This window comes from Electrona antarctica (genome assembly GCF_951216825.1).
Source record: "Electrona antarctica genome assembly, chromosome: 2".
Lineage (NCBI taxonomy): Eukaryota > Metazoa > Chordata > Actinopteri > Myctophiformes > Myctophidae > Electrona > Electrona antarctica.
Window position 1 is genome coordinate 23,001,796 of NC_136807.1, and position 21,434 is coordinate 23,023,229.

General features: G+C 43.7%; 1 protein-coding gene across 2 annotated transcripts; it reads left to right on the forward strand.

Moving 5' to 3' along the window:
* The first annotated feature begins 1,258 nt into the window (after window positions 1-1,258).
* Window positions 1,259-20,334, forward strand: LOC306935862 (CDK5 and ABL1 enzyme substrate 2-like). 2 transcript variants are annotated; one of them, XM_079519153.1, is made up of 9 exons: window positions 1,259-2,222; window positions 3,064-3,156; window positions 11,630-11,710; window positions 12,347-12,461; window positions 13,721-13,901; window positions 15,429-15,526; window positions 16,336-16,442; window positions 17,638-17,842; window positions 19,917-20,334. In XM_079519153.1, exons 1-9 carry the CDS (start codon window positions 1,546-1,548, stop codon window positions 20,055-20,057), a joined length of 1,698 nt encoding a protein of 565 aa, XP_079375279.1. In that variant the 5' UTR covers window positions 1,259-1,545; the 3' UTR covers window positions 20,058-20,334. The 2 variants fall into 2 exon arrangements, with proteins under 2 accessions (XP_079375279.1, XP_079375280.1); XM_079519154.1 differs by lacking the exon at window positions 11,630-11,710.
* Window positions 20,335-21,434: the final 1,100 nt, after the last annotated feature.

Consider the following 21,434-nt stretch of genomic DNA (forward strand, 5'->3'; position numbering starts at 1 on the left):
GCCCAGAAGGGCACTTTTTCTAGTTTTGTATGATTTATTCCATTTAGTGTTACATACAATCTGATAATAATTGCTATAGTGTGTTATTTATTCAGTGTCTCTCCCAGTCTCTCCAGCTCTTTGTCTTTGGTAAACAGAAAATGCATTTTCAGGTCAGGATACCAATGTCATCCAATCAGGAGAGAGAACCCAAATAGGATACTGGATAAACAAGTGAAATTGGAAGTGATGACACAAAGAAATGAGCAGCCAGTGGAACAGTTACACTATAACATTGAAGCTGATAAATGGGTCTCTGGCGATTGGATGAACCCACCTAATAATGTATCTTCTAGACCTACGAGATGGGGAGACCCAAAGCAAAGCAAAGCAAAGTTCTTTGTTTACCCAGGGTGAATGGACTAAGCTCGAGATGCTTGTTTACAGCCAGACCCTGCTCATAGAACATTTCATGGTAGGGGTTCAATGCCTTGCTCAAGGGCACTTCAGCGGTGGTAATTTTAACGTGCCGGTCCGGGGATTCGAACTGGCGACCTTCCAATAACAAGACCGCTCCGCAAACTGTTCGGCCACCGCTGCACCATCTGTTACATTAACATTTTTTTTAAACAAAAACATCATTATTACTATTAATATTACAATTATTATTATGATGACGATTATTATTGTTATTATTATTATTATTATTATTATTATTATCATTATTATTATTATTATTATTATTTGTAGTGGTAGTATAGTAGTATTTGTAGTAGTAGTAGTAGTAATAGTAGTGGTAGTAGTAGTATTGTATTAGTAGTAGTAGTATTAGCATTAGTAGAGTAGTATTGTATTAGTAGTAGTAGTTACAAAGTAGTAGTAGTAGTATCATTTCTTACCGGTATATGAACACATATGACTATTGTGGATCAGGATCAGGATCACGTTCACAAATACACATGGTATACATTACGTACCATTTCCGTATCCGCTGTAGACTGGATAATGTAAACTGTTTTCTTTTAAAACAAAATAAGCCATTCCCCCATAATTTACGACAACTCCGTTCACGGCGAAGAGTGACAAGTCCTGGGCCGGAAGTTGGCAGAATACACTGGACTCAGGCAACAGCCCAGTTTAATGATCTTAAATTCAATTATTTTAGATCGTTTTTTAGTAATAGTACAACATAAACATTACAGTGCAATACTTTAAAACAGTTGTCATTTTTTCACACATGCATAAAATTGCTGATATTTGCGCCGCCCTCGTTGTATTTAAAACTCCGGCTTGTCACACTCCAGGGCTGCATGAACGGCGCTCGAGAGCTGTTTTCTCAGTGTTTTACTGTTTTCTGACCCCTCAATGGCGCAACTCTCTCCCGTAATGAGACCCTCGTCCAATCGACTTCGTTTGTGGGCGTAGCTGGCACCCTCCCATCAAATCAGCATGGCGGTGAGTGGGGACTGGCCACCCTCCTGTCCAATCAGGACCGTTGTGGGTGTGTCTATCGTCCTGGCAAGCGGCTGTCGGTGACGGTGCGTGCTCGGGTTTCATTTTCCTAGCATGGCCACCGCTACGTGCGGTTTGGGCGCCGTGCAGCAGCACAGCGGCAGCAGCAGCAGCGGCAGCGGCGGCGGGGCTCACAAAGCTCCGCACAAAGACAAGAAGAAAGCCGCCAAGGACTCTACTTCCAGACGGCGACAGGCGGCTCTACTGTTCCTCAACAACATCTCCCTGGACGGACGGCCTCTGTACCGCGGCAGCACCAATGACCAGACGGAGTCCTCCACCGCCGCCATCACCGCCGCGGTGGCGGCACCGGAGCTGCTACACCAGCGGGGCTCGTTGGTCCCCCTCCCCCAGGTGACACCCGCCGTCGCCGGCGTCGTGACCGCCGGGAACAGTGCTCCTCCTGCCCCGGCTCCTCCGACCTCCACCTCCACGTCCTCCTCCGAGTCCTCGGCGGTGGTGAGCCCCGTCGTTATCCGTCCCTCCTCGGTCGTCATCATGTCCCCCTCGGTGCCGGGCCACAGGTGGAGTGTTGTGGCACTTGGGGGTAATAATACTAACGAGGTGTTTCTGGAGGGTGCTGCTGGCGGCAGTGTGGACGCCATGCTCCCACCAGAGAGCCCCCTGTCACCCGGACCGCACCAGTCGTTCTCCCTGGCCAGGTCCCCGTCCGTGTTCAGCCCCGTGCCCGGTGCTGTCGCCTCCTCCTCCGCAGCCTCCATGCCTCAAAGGTGAGCTGAGACATGAATGTTTATTTATCATGTTATTCGCGTTTAAATGTCCGGGCCTTCTTCAATTCTACTACTTACTTCTTTACTTCCGGAATAGGTGAAATCATCAGGTAGTTGAAGCTTGTATTTGTCATTCAAAGCTCCAATCTGTTGTAGCCTTGGATCAAGACTATCATAGATATATTTAATCGAGTCTGACTTTTATTTTTCGTATCATAGATATTGCAAATGTAGCAATTGATTAACTACATCTACGAAGGCTTAGCTCAGAGCTATCCAAGGCTATGCGTGTGGTTGTTGCTTTTTTGTGATCTTTAAAAAACAAAGGTAATTTTTGTGTGTGAAAAGGTTAAAGCTCAATTGTGATAGTAAGATGCTACAGAGTGTTTGTTATGCAACAGGGGTCTCCATGTCTTTCCAGCTCTTTAATAAACAGTAAACACTATTTTTCATTCAGTCCAGAGAGAGATCCCATTTATCAGCTTCCATCTGATAGTTCTGTTTTTCCAGCTTCAATTTTGTTAGCTCATTTTGTAATGTATTCTTAATTTCATCACTTGTCTTCCAATTTTCAGTGAACATCCATCTTCAGTTTACCAAAGAGCTGAATAGACAGATGGGAGATGGAACACAAATCTCTTACCCCTTTAAACATTGTTCCTCTTTCCTAATATTGTTTTGATCTGACGTGTAATTCCACACGTGTGATGTAAGTGGATTTTAAACGTGTTTTGCTACTGAATCAATGGACCCGCAACACTAGAGCCTGTGAAATAACCCATTGATATTTGAATGTGTGTGTTGTTCACGTCTTGTCTGTCTGTCTGGTTGTTCTGCTCAGATCAAGAAATGTGTCCGGCTCCCCTGGACCCAAAGTAGCCAAGAAGGTGCATTTTATCAAGACAATGAAACAGTGTGACACCAGAGGATGCAGGTCAGTAAATTGATTGAAAGACGGACACATTCTTAATACACAACGGAACATATATACCCAATATATCATTGCTGTTGGGAAGAAACCTCTTATCTCCATATTCTGACTTTTTGTATTTATTATTTTGGAAATGAACGTTCTGTCTCATCGTACTACAGCGTCACACAAAAAAGCTTTGTAGAATGTAGATATGTTTTGCACATGTGAGGTTTCCACCCGACAGACAATATATAACCAATAATCCAATATACAGTATAATCAACTTTATTTTAGACTTTGAAACAGGCCTTGGATTTCCAAGTAGCCTTCCATCCTTCTTGGACGGAGTAAGCTGCTTAATTCAGACACACTTTATGCGATAACTCTCTTTAGCTTAGGAGGCAATAACAGTCGCCCGTGGCTGCCTGTGCCTGGCACCCTCCCTGCGGTGGCTACAGCTGTTTAATTTAATCACCCCTGGAAACAAATCAATTACCCGAGGGAAACAAAAGCCAAAGAAACGTGAAGTGTGGAAATCCCCTCCCACCCGCTCCAGACACTTTGGTAATCGTTAAATGAAACGGAACTAAAATATTACTTGCACGTAGAACTTGTTTTTGGTGTATGTTATGGCGTTTCATCTTTGTTAGAAGCTTACAGTAAGATCAATTTTGTTTATATATATATATTGCTTATATATTGGGTTACAAAGATAGATTCATGTATTTATTCCCATTTAATCAGTGGTTCTCAAAGTGAGGTCTGGGGAACACCAGGGGTCTGTGAGAAGCTTATAGGGGGTCCCCAGCCGATAGCTTTTAGATTGACTTTAAAAAAAAAAGCCAGGATTGTGGAAATGTTTTGAAACTTTTTCACAAAACAAATCTTGCATGATGGTCCCTAGCACAAAACATTTTCTGATGAGGGTCTGTGGCCAAATAAATATTAATTTGGGGGTCCTTGGCATGACAAAGTTTGAGAACCAAGTCAGTGCTTGTCAGTAAGTCAGTGCCTTACTGTGAGTTGCTACTTCCCGAGCCCCTCATTTGGCTGATCTAAGATCAGATGGTATCCATGGTCATGTGCGTGCTGGCCTGCTGGGTTCAATGGGTTGGTGAAGGATCATGTGTTGACGGGTATGCGACTATGCGTCAAGTGTTTTTGCAAGACGATCATTTAGCAATCCAAAGTTAGTTCTATTTAAAGCTGCCAACATGCATTATCTGAGTTCTGACACAAGAGCTGAATTCCAAAAAGACACAAACATACTTAAGCCTATTCTTCATCTTTTATTTCTGATCAGCAGTGCACAAGCATCTATGTTATGGGAGACATGAATGCTGATATCTATAATGATTCCTATTTTGCTAAGCATATGGTTAGGTTTTGTAAAGATAATAATCTTGTCCTATCCAGTCAAGAGCTTCTACCTGCTGGCAGCTTTACCTACTATAGTGAAGCCCACAGCTCAACTAGCTGGCTTGATCATGTAATATGTACTGCAGATGCTCATGCAACGCTTGGGTCTATGAAGATACTGTATGAAGCCACCACTACTGATCATTTCCCCCTGGAGATGACGTCCTTAGTGTTGTATTTGTATTCGTTTTTTTGGTTGTTTTTTAATAGAGCAGTCCTCTTGTGTCTCTTGTCCCTCTTGTAAGAAACATCACAATTCATACTGTTATGCAATGATGTTTTCAAATAAACTTGAACTTGAACTTAGGCTACTTGTATGTTACTGGCCACCACGAAGAGGCTAAGGCGGCCCAATTAATTAATTACAAGCTGCATTATTATTATCTGTGGGGGTCCATATTTGCAGTGCACACATACATAAAAATGTCTGCTGGTTTTTTCATAGTATCATAACAAGAAATACAAAGTTCACAACGAAGTTCCCAAGTTCCTCTTGTACTGTATGCAGCCACTAAGTTGTCATGGCTTTGGAGTAAAACCCAGTGCTTACAAAAGACACACACACACGTGCACACACAAACAAACAAACAAACAGCGCATCGCGGTTTAGCCAATGAGAGAGCCAACTGGACTAGCATAGCGACGTCAGCCAATGGGAGAGCCAACTGGACAACTAGACTAGTGGACTAGCTTGGACATCGATGATAGACTCAGCTGATAAAAAAATCAGTTTATGGGATGGGTGTCGTCAAAGCGGCAGTCTTCAGTGATTGGTTCATACCAACCAATCAGAATAGTAGGAAAGCAGATGATGTTGTTGTCAATCATGTGGCTATGGCTAACCAGTTTGCTAACCAAACAAACACAGCCAACAAGCGCTACTAGTATGTAAACAAAAGCGGTAAAATATGTCGGATGATGATGTTCATAAAACCTCTCGTGTCTGTAAATTTGTGACTTTGTGACTTCTTGGTCCCTTAACAAGATAAAAAAAAGAAAGCCGAAACTAGATGTTCATGCAAACTCAATTAAAGCCTTTCTATATGTACTATTCAGTCCTTAAATGAGATCCACCAAGCTATTAGGCAACTAGCTGATAACAAAGCTAGTGGTGTGGATAACATTACTGCTGAGCATCTTAAGTTAGCCAGTCCTAGAGTAGCAGCGCTGCTGTCCATCTGTCTCACAGGATTGCTAAGACATGGTGTACTGCCAGACTCCTTGCTTACAGTGACTCTAGTGCCAGGCTGTCATTAAGGACAAGGCAGGTAAGGTAGGGAGTATGGACAATTATAGCCGTCCCCCCTTCCGTACCCCATAGGCAATGGGGTACGGCAAGGGGGACTGCTGTCCCCACTCCCCAGACTCTCTTCAATTTGTATATAGAAGACCTGTCAAGGCTGCTGGGAGGGTGTAGGACTGGCTGCATGATAGGTAACACCTTGATCAACCATTTTATGTACGCTGATGGTTTGGCCATTGTATCCCATAGTGGTGCAGGGTTCAAACAGCTACTCAACATATGCTTAGTTTGATGTTAAATCTAGGACCAAGGAGGACCAGAAACTAAATTTTCCGGTGTTCTGCTTGTCTGGTCATACCTTCACTGTGTGTAGCAGTTGTAAATATTTGGGGCACATCATTAATGCAAAGATGGAAGATGATTCAGACATGTACAGACACTAGAATTTCGCGGGCCTTCGGCCCGCTCATCCCAGAGTTGCGTTGCCCCGCGTTGCGATACAGAAGTCCACAGATACAGAAGTGCACAGTGACACGCGTTGTATGCAGCTGTTTTGTGTTGCAGCGCGCGTGTAGTGTTGTTATCCATATATGCGCCTCGGTTCGTCCCGTTTGTTCCACGCCAGGTGTCGACGCAGTCGTTGGCGCAAATTTCTTATTATTTTAACTGTGTATGTAATCGCGGCTAGTAGCACACATTTTTTTTAGGAGCACGATGAAAAGTTATGAAATAATGTGTTTGAGGGCCCTCCTATATACAGCTTTAGTCCCCACACGTCTCAATATTTGCCATTGACAAAGAACAGAGAAATTAGGTCGAAATGCCGCTAAATATGACGTAAATTAAAATGTATTATATATATATATTGTTTTAATTGAATGTAAATACTTTACTTATAAAAAAGCCTGGCAACCCGCACCCCGCGGTCATTTTCCGCGAACCGGAGCGGTGCTCCCTAGCCTGCTGGAGGGGTTCACATCATCCCATGCAGCCTCGAGAGGAAAAAGAAGGAAAATAAATGCAGCCTTGAGGCTACCTACCAATGTGGTGTTGTGGAGCTTGATCACCTCCTCCTCCTCCTTTTCTCCCCAAATTGCCAATCCCAATAAATGCAAAAGTTGCCTAGTGTGAATACTTCCACAGCCTAAGTAGTAAAGGATAAACTATCAGTCTTCTCCGAAATCGGTCAATGTTTGTCAACTCAGCACGTGTTGACAACGCATAGTAAACAGAAGCCGTATGTGTGTCACACCAAAAGTGGTGACCTATAGAATCCTGTACATAGAAGCATCACGCAATCGTCTCCCTCCCTGTGTGGGTCACGTGGTGGGCTCTGAGCAAATGGGAGAGGGAATGTAGTGTTGCCAGGTCCGCGTATTGTAAGCGAGTGGTAGTGTGTGTAAGTAGCGTGTTGAATGGCATTTTTTCTGTGCTTGTTTTCATAGACGTGGCAACAAATTAGGCGGGGGTGTCGGTGCTTGTGGCGTGTTTGTGTTTATTATTGATATTGATATTGTTTGCGAGTGTGGACGGGAGCCGGCTTTAGTGGCAGTGCGATGACAATTTTTACGCGGGTGGTGTCGAGTGTGGCTGTGCGGCGCGACATGAGGAGATAGGGAACGAACGACGCGGAGGGTAAGTGTGTGACGTGTTAGTGTGTTGTTGCAGTGTGTGTTGCAGCGTGTTGCAGCGTGTCAGTGACGTAGTAGCTGGTGACTTTCTTTTCGTGGTTAGCTTTTGGGGACACCTTTTCAAATGTATAATAGATAATGTTGTATGCACAAGCTAATATGTTAGTCAAGAAATTCCACTCAGGTGAGGTTCTGGTGAATCTATTTAGATCCTATTGCACCTCGCTGTATACAACCTCCTTATGGGGGAACTAAAAAAGAGAGCTTGCGCAAGCATAAGGTGGCATACAATGACGCTCTCAGGATTCTCCTGAAGAAGTCTAATCTAGCAACAAAACTATGGATATCAATCAAACTTTATTACAGCCATAGGATGTTAATGGTAGGGTCACAAGAAACCCCTATAAACAATTGCTCAATATCAACAGCCGGTCAGCAAGTGGATTCATGAATATATAGTATATAGACAATATTTTAGGCCAATAAAAAAGACTACCATATTTCCCACCCGTCCACCTCGCCTGCCGGACTAAGAGGGAGTGGTTAACCAGGCTAGGTCTCTCCAGCTCTTTAGTAACAGAAAACAGATTTTCAGGTGGGACACAAATTTCATCCAATCATTTATCAGTTTAAAATGTATAGCGTTAGAACACTATATATTATTTTTGTCTGTTTTCTCCTCATCACTTCCATTTTCACTTAATCCTGTATCCTAAATGATACTGGGCTTAAAATGTATTTTCTCTTATTTTAAACTTAGATTATTATTTGGGCAGCATTTTTGGAATTGGTATATTGATTGGTAATGGTATATATTGATTGGTACATACCGTTGCTGTTGGATGGAAACCTCATATATCCAAAACGGGGATTCACATTCAACAATGGCGAAAACAGCAAATGTAACGGCTCAAAACACGCCGCAATCAACTCGCAGATGGGCTATTTTTGCTACCTTTGTGTGACACTGTTATTATAAAGCAGGGCATGATTTTGTATTTATTTTTTAAAATATGGACATAAGAGGTTTCTCTGCCCAACAGCGACTACGATATGTGATTTGATGTGTCTGTCTGTGTACTGCGGTGCTGGTGTGTCTAGTCTAGTCTGTACTGCGGTGCTGGTGTGTCTAGTCTAGTCTGTACTGCGGTGCTGGTGTGTCTAGTCTAGTCTGTGTACTGCGGTGCTGGTGTATCTAGTCTAGTCTGTGTACTGCGGTGCTGGTGTGTCTAGTCTAGTCTGTACTGCGGTGCTGGTGTGTCTAGTCTAGTCTGTGTACTGCGGTGCTGGTGTATCTAGTCTAGTCTGTGTACTGCGGTGCTGGTGTGTCTAGTCTAGTCTGTACTGCGGTGCTGGTGTGTCTAGTCTAGTCTGTGTACTGCGGTGCTGGTGTGTCTAGTCTAGTCTGTACTGCGGTGCTGGTGTGTCTAGTCTAGTCTGTGTACTGCGGTGCTGGTGTGTCTAGTCTAGTCTGTGTACTGCGGTGCTGGTGTGTCTAGTCTAGTCTGTGTACTGCGGTGCTGGTGTATCTAGTCTAGTCTGTGTACTGCGGTGCTGGTGTGTCTAGTCTAGTCTGTGTACTGCGGTGCTGGTGTGTCTAGTCTGTTTATTACACAGAGAAGCCTGCTGGCTGTGTGCTGTTGACTGCTGTTTTATGACGAGGCTTTGGTGTTGTTCAGAGTCAGGATGTTATGACATGTCGCTGCTAGTTTGCGTCACAAATGGAGAACAGGATTTTATTAAACCAGATCTGAAGGTGTTGTTTCTAATCCTGTTCTTATATTAGGTTGTTGTTGGTGTCTTGTAGATCACAATAGGTGATCTACAAGCTTACAGCGTGTCACAGCACAATGCACAACTTAAAGAGTTAGTTCCGGTTTTTGCACTTAAAGCTGTAGGAAATATTTGCCATTAATATAGTGGTTTCAAAGGTATTAAATTAATAAAATAAATAATTAATCCACAAAACTAGTGTCATTTGTATTGTTGACCTATTTCTACCATAGTGCAAGTGCAACATTCATTCAACTTTGACCCCTCTGTCATATGGAACTATTGTTTGTGTCCAGTATCACTATGTCAGCAGCAGCACAAACAAATGTGACAGAGAGGTCAAAGTTGAACGAAAGGTGCTCTATATGGTAGAAAAAGATCAACAATACAAATGACGCTAGTTTTGTGGTTTGTGGCCCCCAGTATATTAATGGCAAATATAACACCGGTAAACTTGTCACGTGACATATAAAGTTGAAGTTTGTCCAGGCTCTGTTGGCAGAGCAGAGGACAATTCTACATCATTTCTCTGCCCCCCCCCCATTTCACAACCAGCAGTTATTTTCACATACGCGTAGCACCCCTCATTCCAGCTGGGCATACTGTAGATAGTCGACACGACACCTGACCTTTTAGTAGCTAGTTATTTGCTCATGTCTCTCTGTTTTACTGTGCCAATATTGATGCTCAATGGCAATGCTCTAGATAGCACTTTGTGTGCACAGCAAAATCCTGCATTAATTCAAGCCTCCATTTTTACACTCTCACAGTTAACCTCTTGAACCCGGATCAATGATGATCGTTAATGTCATGAACTCAACCCCCTTTCAACCTGGTGTCAAGACCAGGTCGTTGGTCAATGAGAGGGAGAGGCAAAGGGAGAGGATGGATGGATAGATAGATAGATAGATAGATGGACAGACCAGCCTCTTTGCTGTTCTCACCCTGGCCACCTCCTCCACTCCCACCAGGGGGGAGTCGGGGGACCCCACAACGGAGACTGCCTTCCGCACAAACCTGTTTAGGTTGTGAGTGTCACCCGCTCTGTTGTTTCCCCCAAGCACATTACTCCAAAGAAGAGAGCACTCGCCATAACAGACTGGTAGAACATATGTAACATACTGTTACACACGGCAAACGATCTGAGCCTCCTCCTCAGAGAGAGAGAGAGACAGAGAGAGTATTTTGGCGGGCTGTGATGGTGTTGAAATGCCTGATTTATACTCGGCTGTGTGCCGAAAATAGCAGATGCAGTGTAGTTAGCATAGAGTAATAAAAGGATAGAGACCGAACCAGAGTGACAGCCCCGCCCCCCCCGTTATTCATTTCGATGGAAGTTGCTCAGTGGCGTTTTGAAGCACCCGGAAGAACCGTCTATTTCCGCATTTGGACACCAACAGTCCAACAGTTGGTGTCCAAATGCGGAAGGGCAACCGAGCGCTCAATGTTAAACCCGAGCTGCACAGGGTTTCCTCAGGCAAATTGCAGGGGCCTGTCTGTAATCTCAGCTCTGACCAGTAGGGCCGAGTGCTTCAACCATATAGTAATAAAAGGATAGAGACCGAACCAGACCAACATCTGGTGCCCAAAATGCGGAAGTGCAAACGGGCGCTCAATGTTAAACTCCAGCGGCACGGGGTTTCCTCGTCATAAATCCACAGGTCCGCCTGCAGTCCCATATCTGACCAGTAGGGCCGAGCGCTTCAACGTTGGAGAGCCTGGCTTGGCTTCAATGCTGGAGAGCCTCACTGGGGGCTTGGCTTCAATGCTGGAGAGCCTGACTGGGGGCTTGGCTTCAATGCTGGAGAGCCAACCTGGGGGCTTGGCAGTTAGCCTGGATCCAGTCCATAGACCACTGCTAGAGTAGACCCCGCCCACTGCTAGAGTAGACCACGCCCACTGCTAGAATGCACTAGTTGTTGGTTTACTGGATGAGTGTTTGGTCTTGCCTGATAGGCCTGTCACAATTATTACATAGTCGACTAATCGTAATTATTTGGGATGATCATTTATCATCAATGATTTTTGCATAATCATCAGATAATGTTTCCATTCATCTGTATGAATTGACCATCTTGATTCGTATTTTCAAAAAGAGCGGTGAGATCGGCAAACTCTCAACATGTCGTAAATGCAACGTGTTGTTGTGAGCTTGTCTACCTTAAATTATTTTTCTAATGTATGCAATTATTAAATATATACTATTTTGGCCATTGCGCATTCTTTATTTTTGATGGTCATTTCAGTTATTTTAGTGGACATATCTGCCCCGTGCAGATTTTGTTTCCGAAGACTAAAAGTCCAAAATGTTCCAAAGTTCAATGCGAAAAACACAATCGCAATGCCAATTAATAGTCAACAAAAATGTCATGATTGTGACGGGCCTGTATGTATGTATGTGTGTGTGTGTGTGTGTCCGTCCCCGTAGGATCATGCTGATATGTGCCAAGCGGTCTCTATGTGCTGCTTTCTCAGTGATGCCGTACGGACAGAGTTCTGTCAGCCTCAGGTACAAAGCGCCGTCCGTCCGTCCGTCTCGACCAGAGAGCCCCCCCCCGCCCCAGTGTCTGTGTGCATCACAGTGGTTCTCAAAAGTGGGGTCCGACGACTCCCCAGGGGTCCTTGAGGGGGTTCCAGCTTCCAGGGGGTCTCCAGTAACATTTGTTAATAAAGCCTTAAAATCTGTTAAATCACTTGAACCCTGTGTAAATAGGCTATTTGTAAATAGCCGATCTACAAGGCATTGTAGATCGGCAAGGCATTCCAAAGAATTTTGAAAAATGTTGAATATGTACATTTTCAACAACACAAATCTTGCACTGGGCACAACATTTTCAGATGGTGGGGTCTGCGACCAAATGCATATGCATTTGGGGGTCCTTGAGTTTGAGAACCACTGCTCCATCACTGTCATGAATGGTAGCGTGTATGTGGTGTGTTGGTGTGTCTGTGTGTGCTTTTTAGATGGGCGTAACATCTGTGTGTGTGTGTGTGTGTGTGTGTGTGTGTGTGTGTGTGTGTGTGTGTGTGTGTGTGTGTGTGTGTGTGTGTGTGTGTGTGTGTGTGTGTGTGTGTGTGTGTGTGTGTGTGTGTGTGTGTGTGTGTGTGTGTGTGTGTGTGTGTGTGTGTGTGTGTGTGTCCTCAGTGATGTCAGGATGGACACTCAGAGACAGCGGCTGTCATCAGTGGTGATGACCCCTGACCTCCTGCCTGCTCTAGAGGGGGACCAGGGGGTGGAGCTGGGTGCCTATAATGGAAAGGTGAATAATCATTTTAATATGTTATGCTCTGTTGATGAATTGAATGCATAGGACCACAGTGGAAAGTACCAAGGACATTTTTTTCTGTGTTTTATCCTCTTAGCCCAAATGTTTTACTGTACTTCCATGCTATTTAAAGCTTTTGACTAAAGTCGTGACTTTTTGCCAAATATGTACTCCATTATAACATATTCTCAGATGGACTGATGTGAGAACAAGACCCTAGAGTAGAGTGTTAGAAATGCAGAAATGCTGCCAAAAACCAAATTAGCTAAAACCTAACTATGTGTTTTTGTTTTTATTTACATTCTAAATGTAATTTATTATGTTTTGGTGATGTGATGCATTGTCATACACTGTGTTTGACAAGCTCACAACGCGGCGCGAAGCAATGAGTTGTGAGATTTTAGATCTGCTATTTTTACTAGTTTGTGTGCCGGGCAAACGTCTAATTTCTCTTGAGTCACGGGGTAAAGAGTTTGGGAACCACTGGTTTCGCCAATGTGTTTGTCAGCATGGCGCGATGCGAGCATGGAATCTCCTTCGCGTTTGAGTAAATGGGCACGCCCCCCTCCTAGTAGTAGAAGTAGAGGATAAAATACAGTTTTCGACCGCGCCATTTCAAGCGAACTTGAGCAACGAGAGACACCACTGAGCACGCTAAAGCGTGCGTTGAGTGCTGCAAAGTTTGCTTAGCCCTGTTCGAGTTGCAAGTAGGGAATGTCGTGAGCGGGGCGTGGTCATTTACTCAAACTCGAAGGAGATTCCTGGTTTGCTGGTGCGACGGTGGCCTGTATTTTAGTATATATGATTAAGATTTAATGTTGCGCTGTCGTCCTCTCTAGACGGTGACTTACTCCCCGTTCCTGTATATATGAAGCTCTAATGTGGTGCTGTTGTCCTCTCTAGACGGTGTCTGTATATATGAAACTCTAATGTGGTGCTGTTGTCCTCTCTAGACGGTGTCTGTATATATGAAGCTCTAATGTGGTGCTGTTGTCCTCTCTAGACGGTGTCTGTATATATGAAGCTCTAATGTGGTGCTGTTGTCCTCTCTAGACGGTGTCTGTATATATGAAGCTCTAATGTGGTGCTGTTGTCCTCTCTAGACGGTGTCTGTATATATGAAGCTCTAATGTGGTGCTGTTGTCCTCTCTAGACGGTGTCTGTATATATGAAACTCTAATGTGGTGCTGTTGTCCTCTCTAGACGGTGTCTGTATATATGAAGCTCTAATGTGGTGCTGTTGTCTTCTCTAGACGGTGTCTTACGCCCCGTTCCTGTATCCCACCAACGCTCTGGTTCGGGGGAGGAGCAGCTCTACTCTGGACGCCGGCCCCGTCCACACCCCGCAGACCCGCTACCGTAACGGCCAGAGAGGGGGGGGCAGCTTCACCCCTGCAGCGCGGATCAACAGCAGCGCTGTGATGCAAGAGCAGAGTATGAACAAACACACACATGAATGAATGCATGAAACGCGGCATGTTTCCAGCCTCTAATGGAAGTTAAATGAGAAATTCTTAGCTTAATCTGATGTTATTATAAACTAGGAATGAGTGGTACAGGTGAAAAATGTCATAACGCACACGCGCCACGACTGATTTCACTCGTTTGGATTCTGACTTCTATGGAAGCGTGTCACTCGCTGACAATAGGCTATCTGCAAGCGTTGCAAGATTGTAGCTTGTGTTTTCGGTTATTATTAGTTATTTTAAGATTAAATGAGTATTTGAAGTGGTCAAACTAGGCATAGAATACATGTCCAATCTTCCGGAAAACTGGAAAAGATATCAGATATTTCATAAAAGCAAAGGTTAAAAGTCTCAATCTAAGGGGCTGCCTTCACGAGGACGTCGCGGGCTGTTCCCCGCCTAAGTTTTGTGAACGATATAAAACTTTACTGCGTCTACATTGCGGTTATGTTAATTATGTACGACGTCCACTCGAGACCGGTAAACTGCTTCGTTTTCAAGATAAAGATGCAGTACACATGGCTGGCCTGTAGATGGCCACAAAAAAAAGAAAAAGCTTATTCTAAAGGCTATATGAAAGCGTTGGTATTTCACACAGGTGTTGCCAAATAACTAATTATCTTGATCAGATGCGCATATGCGTCATATCAATTTAATGAGCAGAGCAGTGCTGCTTCTCTCTCTGAGTCTGCACACACTGACTGACCAGCTAAAGTGTATGCCTACTAAACCATAATATATGACAAACCTTGGATTAATTCTTCTGAAAACAGCAGCAAGCACAAAGTAAGTGTGAGAGAGAGAGAGAGAGAGCGAGAGAGAGCGCGCCCCTTCTATTTTTTAACACGCAGCATCTCTCTCTCTCTCTCTCTCTGTGACTGTGACTGCGACGCGGTCAATAATATATAGCATAAATAATAGGCCAAATATAACACTTTCCCTCTATCTGTGATCAGCTCCTCACACACAACTCCTCTCTCGTGCATGCCTGCTCAATCTCAACAACGGTTTGCATGCGTGCGGGCTGCAGATCGGCTATTTTTGGAGAAGAGATTTATAGACATTATGTGCAAATATAAAATAGCTGTGATACTTATATGTAAGTGGTTATGGTGAAATAAACCATTAACACTGGTTAGTTAGTTTGGAGGGGCGAGGGGACTATGACATCACCGTTTCAGCAAATTAGGCGGCATTCGCTGTACACACGGAGACGTGAAAGTCGCGTCTCCAAACTTTCCCACTCTGGAAGGTAGTTTCAAAATTAGCCGTTAAAGTCCCCCAAAACGCCGTCTCCGTTTGACAAAAAGGGTAGATCGGCTAATTACTTGCCCCAGAAACACCGAATACGTCCTCGTCTGTACAGGCCCTAAAATGTCTTCAACTGGCTGGCTGTATGTAATAATAATAATAATTTTACATATTTTGTTTTATGAAACAGATTAGGAGTCAACATTCCAGTTGATTGTAGTTTGCTGTCTTGCTTGATTCACAGGTATAGAGGACATTGCAGATTATGACCCGAACCTCCTTAGCGACCCCCAGTGGCCATGTGGGAGACACAGGAGAGTCCTCATATTTGCCTCCTACGTGGTGAGTAAGTGGTTCATCTGGGCCTGTCACAATCATTACTAATCGCAATTATTTTTGCATAATCGTCAATCGTTTCCACGTTTAAAAATATCCATACATTTTCAAACATCTTTCAAAAATAGCACGTCTCCAAGCACCCCTCAGGGCTCTATATGCGACCTTGTAGATCAACTATTTGATTATATTGTACATTTTTTGGAAAGAATGATTGTTGAGAAATAGTGAAAATTTGTAATTTAATTGTTAAAAATGTTTTTGTTGATTGCCGACAAATCCCAGAGCTGACGCAAGAACTGGCTTCGGTCTGCGTGTGTGAGAAGCTCTGCAAGACGATTCGGTCGCGATTCCAGCGCTCACCGATGTGTTCCCGAACATTTCTAGATATCTAGCAAGTTTGATATTTGGCCCTGTCGCTGACATGAATGGGCTCTCCCCCAACTCGAGCAAATCCATACTACAGCCAATTAGAGCAGATTACAACCAGGTGGCGAGGGGTCGGTCACTGGACATGACTGTCGCTCCTGCTCTCAACAAAAAACATCTTGCCATTTAGTCCCTCATAGTAGGCTACCGCAACATTACCGTCCAGTAATGTATAAGCCTTGTCAAACATTGGGCAATTGTCAAATAACATAAAAAAATGAAAATAGACTATCTACAAGCTCACAACAGCTCACAACGGGGGTTTTGTGTGAGCTAGTAGATCTACTGTATTTACAGTATTATCTGTGGAAAATGCAATGCGACTGTAACGGTTGAGAAGCACTGCTTTTAATATCTTGTACGCTGTGTGTTTGCGTCCCCTGCAGACGACGGTCATTGAATATGTGAAACCGTCCGACCTGAAGAAGCACATGAACGAGACCTTCAGGGAGAAGTTCCCTCACATCAAGTTAACGCTCAGCAAGATCCGCAGGTACAGAGAGGTCATTCCAACACAAACCTACACGTAATTAAAGATATCCTTCAGACATAATGGAAGCCCCATATGTCCAACCTTTTCAGGATTCAAAGCTTGTAGATACATCCATCCATCCATCCATCTTCAACCGCTTATCCGTAGTCGGGTCGTGGGGGCAACAGCTCCACCAGAGTGCTCCAGACTTCCCTCTCCAGCTTGTAGATACGGATGTGCGGTTTGAGAACTTGACATGTCGGCCCCATCAGAGTGTTTCCACTGAAAATGAATTGGTTCAGAACCCTAAAAGTTGGTTCGGAAATGGAACCAAAAAATGTCCGCCCGTTCCGTGAAAGCACAGAGGTTCCATGAAAGCACAGAGGTTCCATGAATCTAGAATGGAACCAGTTCTGGAACCAATGTTCTTTTGGTGGAAAAGAGGCCGTCCTGCCATTGGCAATTCAGTAGATTGTCAGTGCATTGTCAGAACATCGTCAGTGAGAAAGGGGGGTGGGGCATTTCCTAAGGTGTTCTATTCTATATGTTAATTCTAGAGTTCCTCTGCTGGACACTTCTTTTCAGTACCAAAGCAGTAGAATTGAGCAAGTTGGAATGGCACATCTGTATATCTTTGCTAATTTTGTGTGACACTGGCATCCATTTACTTAGGGCATTAATGTACTAAAAAAAACATAACAAATGAAATATGCCTGCCGGCAGCGAAAACGTAACATTTCATATCACACACCATATACACTCCTGTAGCTTTCACCAGTAAAACAAAACAACAAAAAACAAAGCAACCTTTTTAATCCCACAATTGTACATTTTGTTAAAATCATTGTTTTTTTTAAATAATGGATTAAATGAATTAGTCCCTAATGAAATGTACGTATGAATGTGGGTTGGTTGTGTGTGCATAGTATACTGTATGTGTGCATCACATATGCACTGTGAGCTACTGAGCTTATAGACCTGCTATATTCCAAAGATTTTATATGCATTTTATACATTTGAAAACTTGTGAAATGGGACCTTCTGCATAATGAGTGCTTTCTACCTTAGGTACTTTATGTACATTTTGATACCAATACCTTTGCACTTTTACTCAAGTAAATTTAGTAACGGAGCATTTCTACATTGCAGTATGAGTATTGTTACTTTTACTTTAGTAAAACAATGCGAATGCTTTTCCCCCACCACTGTGTGTCAGCCTGAAGAGGGAGATGCGTGCGCTGAGCGAGGAGGGCGGTCTCCAGCCCGTCACCATCGCCATGGCGTTCGTGTACTTTGAGAAGCTTGTGCTGCAGGGCCGCCTCAACAAGAACAACAGGAAGCTGGTGTGCGCGGCGTGCGTCCTGCTCGCCGCCAAGATCAGCAGCGACCTGCGCAAGAACGAGGTCAAGCAGCTCATCGAGGTGAGTCCTGCACGCCACAACTCCTGCCCCATTAAGACCTGAGACTAGATTCTACAAAATGTCTCATGTCTTCTATATCAGTGGTTCTCAAACTATTTCATGTCAAGGACCCCAAAGATTATGTCTCCACCGCCGACCCCTGAAAGTATATACAGGTATATTCAAAGATTTGCACACATTTTCACGATTTTTCAAAAATAGCAGATCTACAAGCTCATAGCGCTGCACTTGGTATATCTGCTATTTTTCAACAGCTAAAGTTTAAAATAACAGTTAAATGGTTAAAAGCTAAGTTTGACACAGATGCATTCCAGTTCTTAATGGGCTAATTCAATTCAATTAGCCCACTTGGGTGAGGCGTTCCTCACCAAAAATCCTAATCCTAACAAGCTTCTATTGTGTTGTTCAAAACATTACAAAACAAATACTGTAACAACCTAACATGACATGGATTCTTTCCCGGTTTTAACCCATTTTGGGCGGGAAGCCCTTTTGGTGTTAGCATTATGTTATGCTTTAGCTATTGAAAAATAGCAGATCTACAAGCTCATAGCGCGCCACCGAGTGGCGCGCTACGAGCTTGTAGGTCTGCTATTTTTGAAAAATCGAAGAACGACTGACATAGAAACATAGCTTTTTCAGAAAACTGTCAGGATGTAGAAGACATTTTTAGAATCTGATCTCAGGTCAAAATGGGTTAAAGGTATAACAACATATATAGGCTTTCCCGGTTAAGACCTGATGTATAATGAGGCTCATTCTACAAATGCCTTCTAAATCTGTGGTTCTTAAATGTTTTCGTGCCAAGGACCCCCAAATTGACATATATATTTATTTGGCTGCGGTTGTTTTATTTTATTTTATTATTATTATTTAAATCCTGAAAAGTAATTTATGGACATACTGTATGAGGTTTCCACTCGACCGGAATGATATAATGATAATAATATGGTATAACAAATCCTACAGAGTGATATCCTGCTGTACATTTATACACAAGTTTTCTCTCATTTGGTAGTGTAACTGTAAGTGATCATTTCTGTTTGAAACCCAAAGTGTTTTGTGCGAGGTTCTAGCTCTACATTGTATCATTGCTACAGAGTGTTTGTTTAGTAACGGGGGTCTCTCCAGCTCTAATTTCGTCCAATCAGGAGAGAGTAGCCATTTATCAGCTTCTCCGGTTTCAACATTGTCGGCTCATTTATTTGTGTCATCACTTATCCTGGTTGTCTCCCCTGACTGGATAAAAGTGCTATCCCGCCCTAAAAGAGCTGGAGCGATTGCGAGACCCCTGCTACTGAACTAACACTGTCAACAATTATGTCTATCAGGATATAGAGCCATTTAACACGTATTTAAACCAGAAATATTTCACTTAATTAAGCAATACTAGAACAGTGCCTGTTGGGCAGCGGGCTGGCCTACTCGGGAACGATGCAAATAAGGACTGCATGCCCCTCCCTATTATATATTTATTATTATATAATTCTAGCCTTGATTTATAAAATGATGAAGGCTAAAATTAACCTAACAGATTTTACTTCCGGTTCAGGGGTCATGAATTTGAGGTCTTACGGCTTACGGCTAAAAAGACTGGCAGAAGCTAAACGCAGCGAGAATCATTTCTGGCAGTAAACAAGTTCAGAACCACTGATCTAGGAATAAAATAAAGTTCCTTCAAAAAGTTATTAAAATAAATAAATGTAAATACAGTAAGAATATACAACGGTTCAGCTGATCAACTGAAGCATTCAAAGTATGACTGTAACTGAAATATCATCACGTGATAAATGACATGGTATCGGAATCTGGCATAGACTAAACAACTGTGTGTGTGTGTGTGTGTGTGTGTGTGTGTGTGTGTGTGTGTGTGTGTGTGTGTGTGTGTGTGTGTGTGTGTGTGTGTGTGTGTGTGTGTGTGTGTGTGTGTGTGTGTGTGTGTGTGTGTGTGTGTGTGTGTGTGTGTGTGTGTGTGTGTGTGTGTGTGTGTGTGTGTGTGTGTGTGTGTGTGTGTGTGTGTGTGTGTGTGTGTGTGTGTGTCCGCGTGTCCGTGTGTCCGTCCCACCACCCACAGAGGCTGGAGGAGCGGTTCCGCATCAACAGAAGGGAGCTGATTCCTCTGGAGTTCTCTGTGCTGGTGGCCTTGGAGATGGGCCTGTACCTGCCTGAGAGCATGGTGATGCCTCACTACCGCAGGCTGGTGCAGCAGGGCTGAGAGGAGATGGGCCTGTACCTGCCTGAGAGCATGGTGATGCCTCACTATCGCAGGCTGGTGCAGCAGGGCTGAGAGGAGATGGGCCTGTACCTGCCTGAGAGCATGGTGATGCCTCACTATCGCAGGCTGGTGCAGCAGGGCTGAGAGGAGATGGGCCTGTACCTGCCTGAGAGCATGGTGATGCCTCACTATCGCAGGCTGGTGCAGCAGGGCTGAGAGGAGATGGGCCTGTACCTGCCTGAGAGCATGGTGATGCCTCGGGCCTGTACCTGCCTGAGAGCATGGTGATGCCTCACTACCGCAGGCTGGTGCAGCAGGGCTGAGACACATGGGTCAGTCCTAGCGGTCCGACTGGGCTGACTCTACGGCAGCCTGGTCTAGCAGCGCTGAATTGGACATGGTGTAGGCTGACTCTGGGTCAGTAAAAGTATCTTCAGAGAGCAGCAGTTTTAAAAATGTAGCCAGTAAGGTAAGGGCTGGGTGATATATTATGGACACTATCAGTTTTTGACCACAGTACTGTGACAACATTTAGTTACCAGCCAACAGGATAAACACTAATAATATATATTTGTTTTTATGGCCGCACACGTAGCTGCCAATGCCAAAAAATTAATGTGGACACAGTTGGTCTTGTCTCTGTGTCCACAATTATATATTTAGCATTGGCAGCTACGAGAGTGCGGCTATTAAAAATGTATTAAAGGCAACAGTTCTGTCATATGTACAACATTACATATCAATACAATATGGATGTATTGCCCAGCCCTACGGTAAAGGGTATATGGCTGAGTCTGAACTCAACTGAGATGTGGGTGGCCTTTTCGCTCTGGTCTGTGGTGGAAGAAACCATTTCTTTCACAGACTGCAGTTTGTTTCAAATGGATCTACATATTGTTGCTGTCAGGCAGAAACCTTGTATCCATATTTTTTTCTGAAATGAATGCCCTACTTCATCATATTACAGTCGGTACAGTGTCACACAAAAGTAGCAAAAATATCCGTTCTACATGCTCAAAACGTGATGCGCTTTATGCAAGTAAAACTGCTATTTTTTTGTTTGTTTCTTTTTGTTTTTGATGTATGAGGTGTACACCCGACAGCAACGATATTTCATTTTTTGTATTTGTGAATCGGTCCACCTGATATGAAGGATTCTACACATTTTCCTATTTCTAGACAACACGTATTTTTAATGTTTATTTTTTACGGGGTTGTGTTGATCCATGCGCTCTATGTTAGAGACGTCTTTTTTTTTTGTACCGAGCACGTTTTTGTGTCCTAAACTTAGTTGATTTTTATCAACTTTTATCTTAACTTAAACAAAAAAAAAGGTATTTAAGTGACACGTTCAATGATGAGGTACGAGACTGGTTG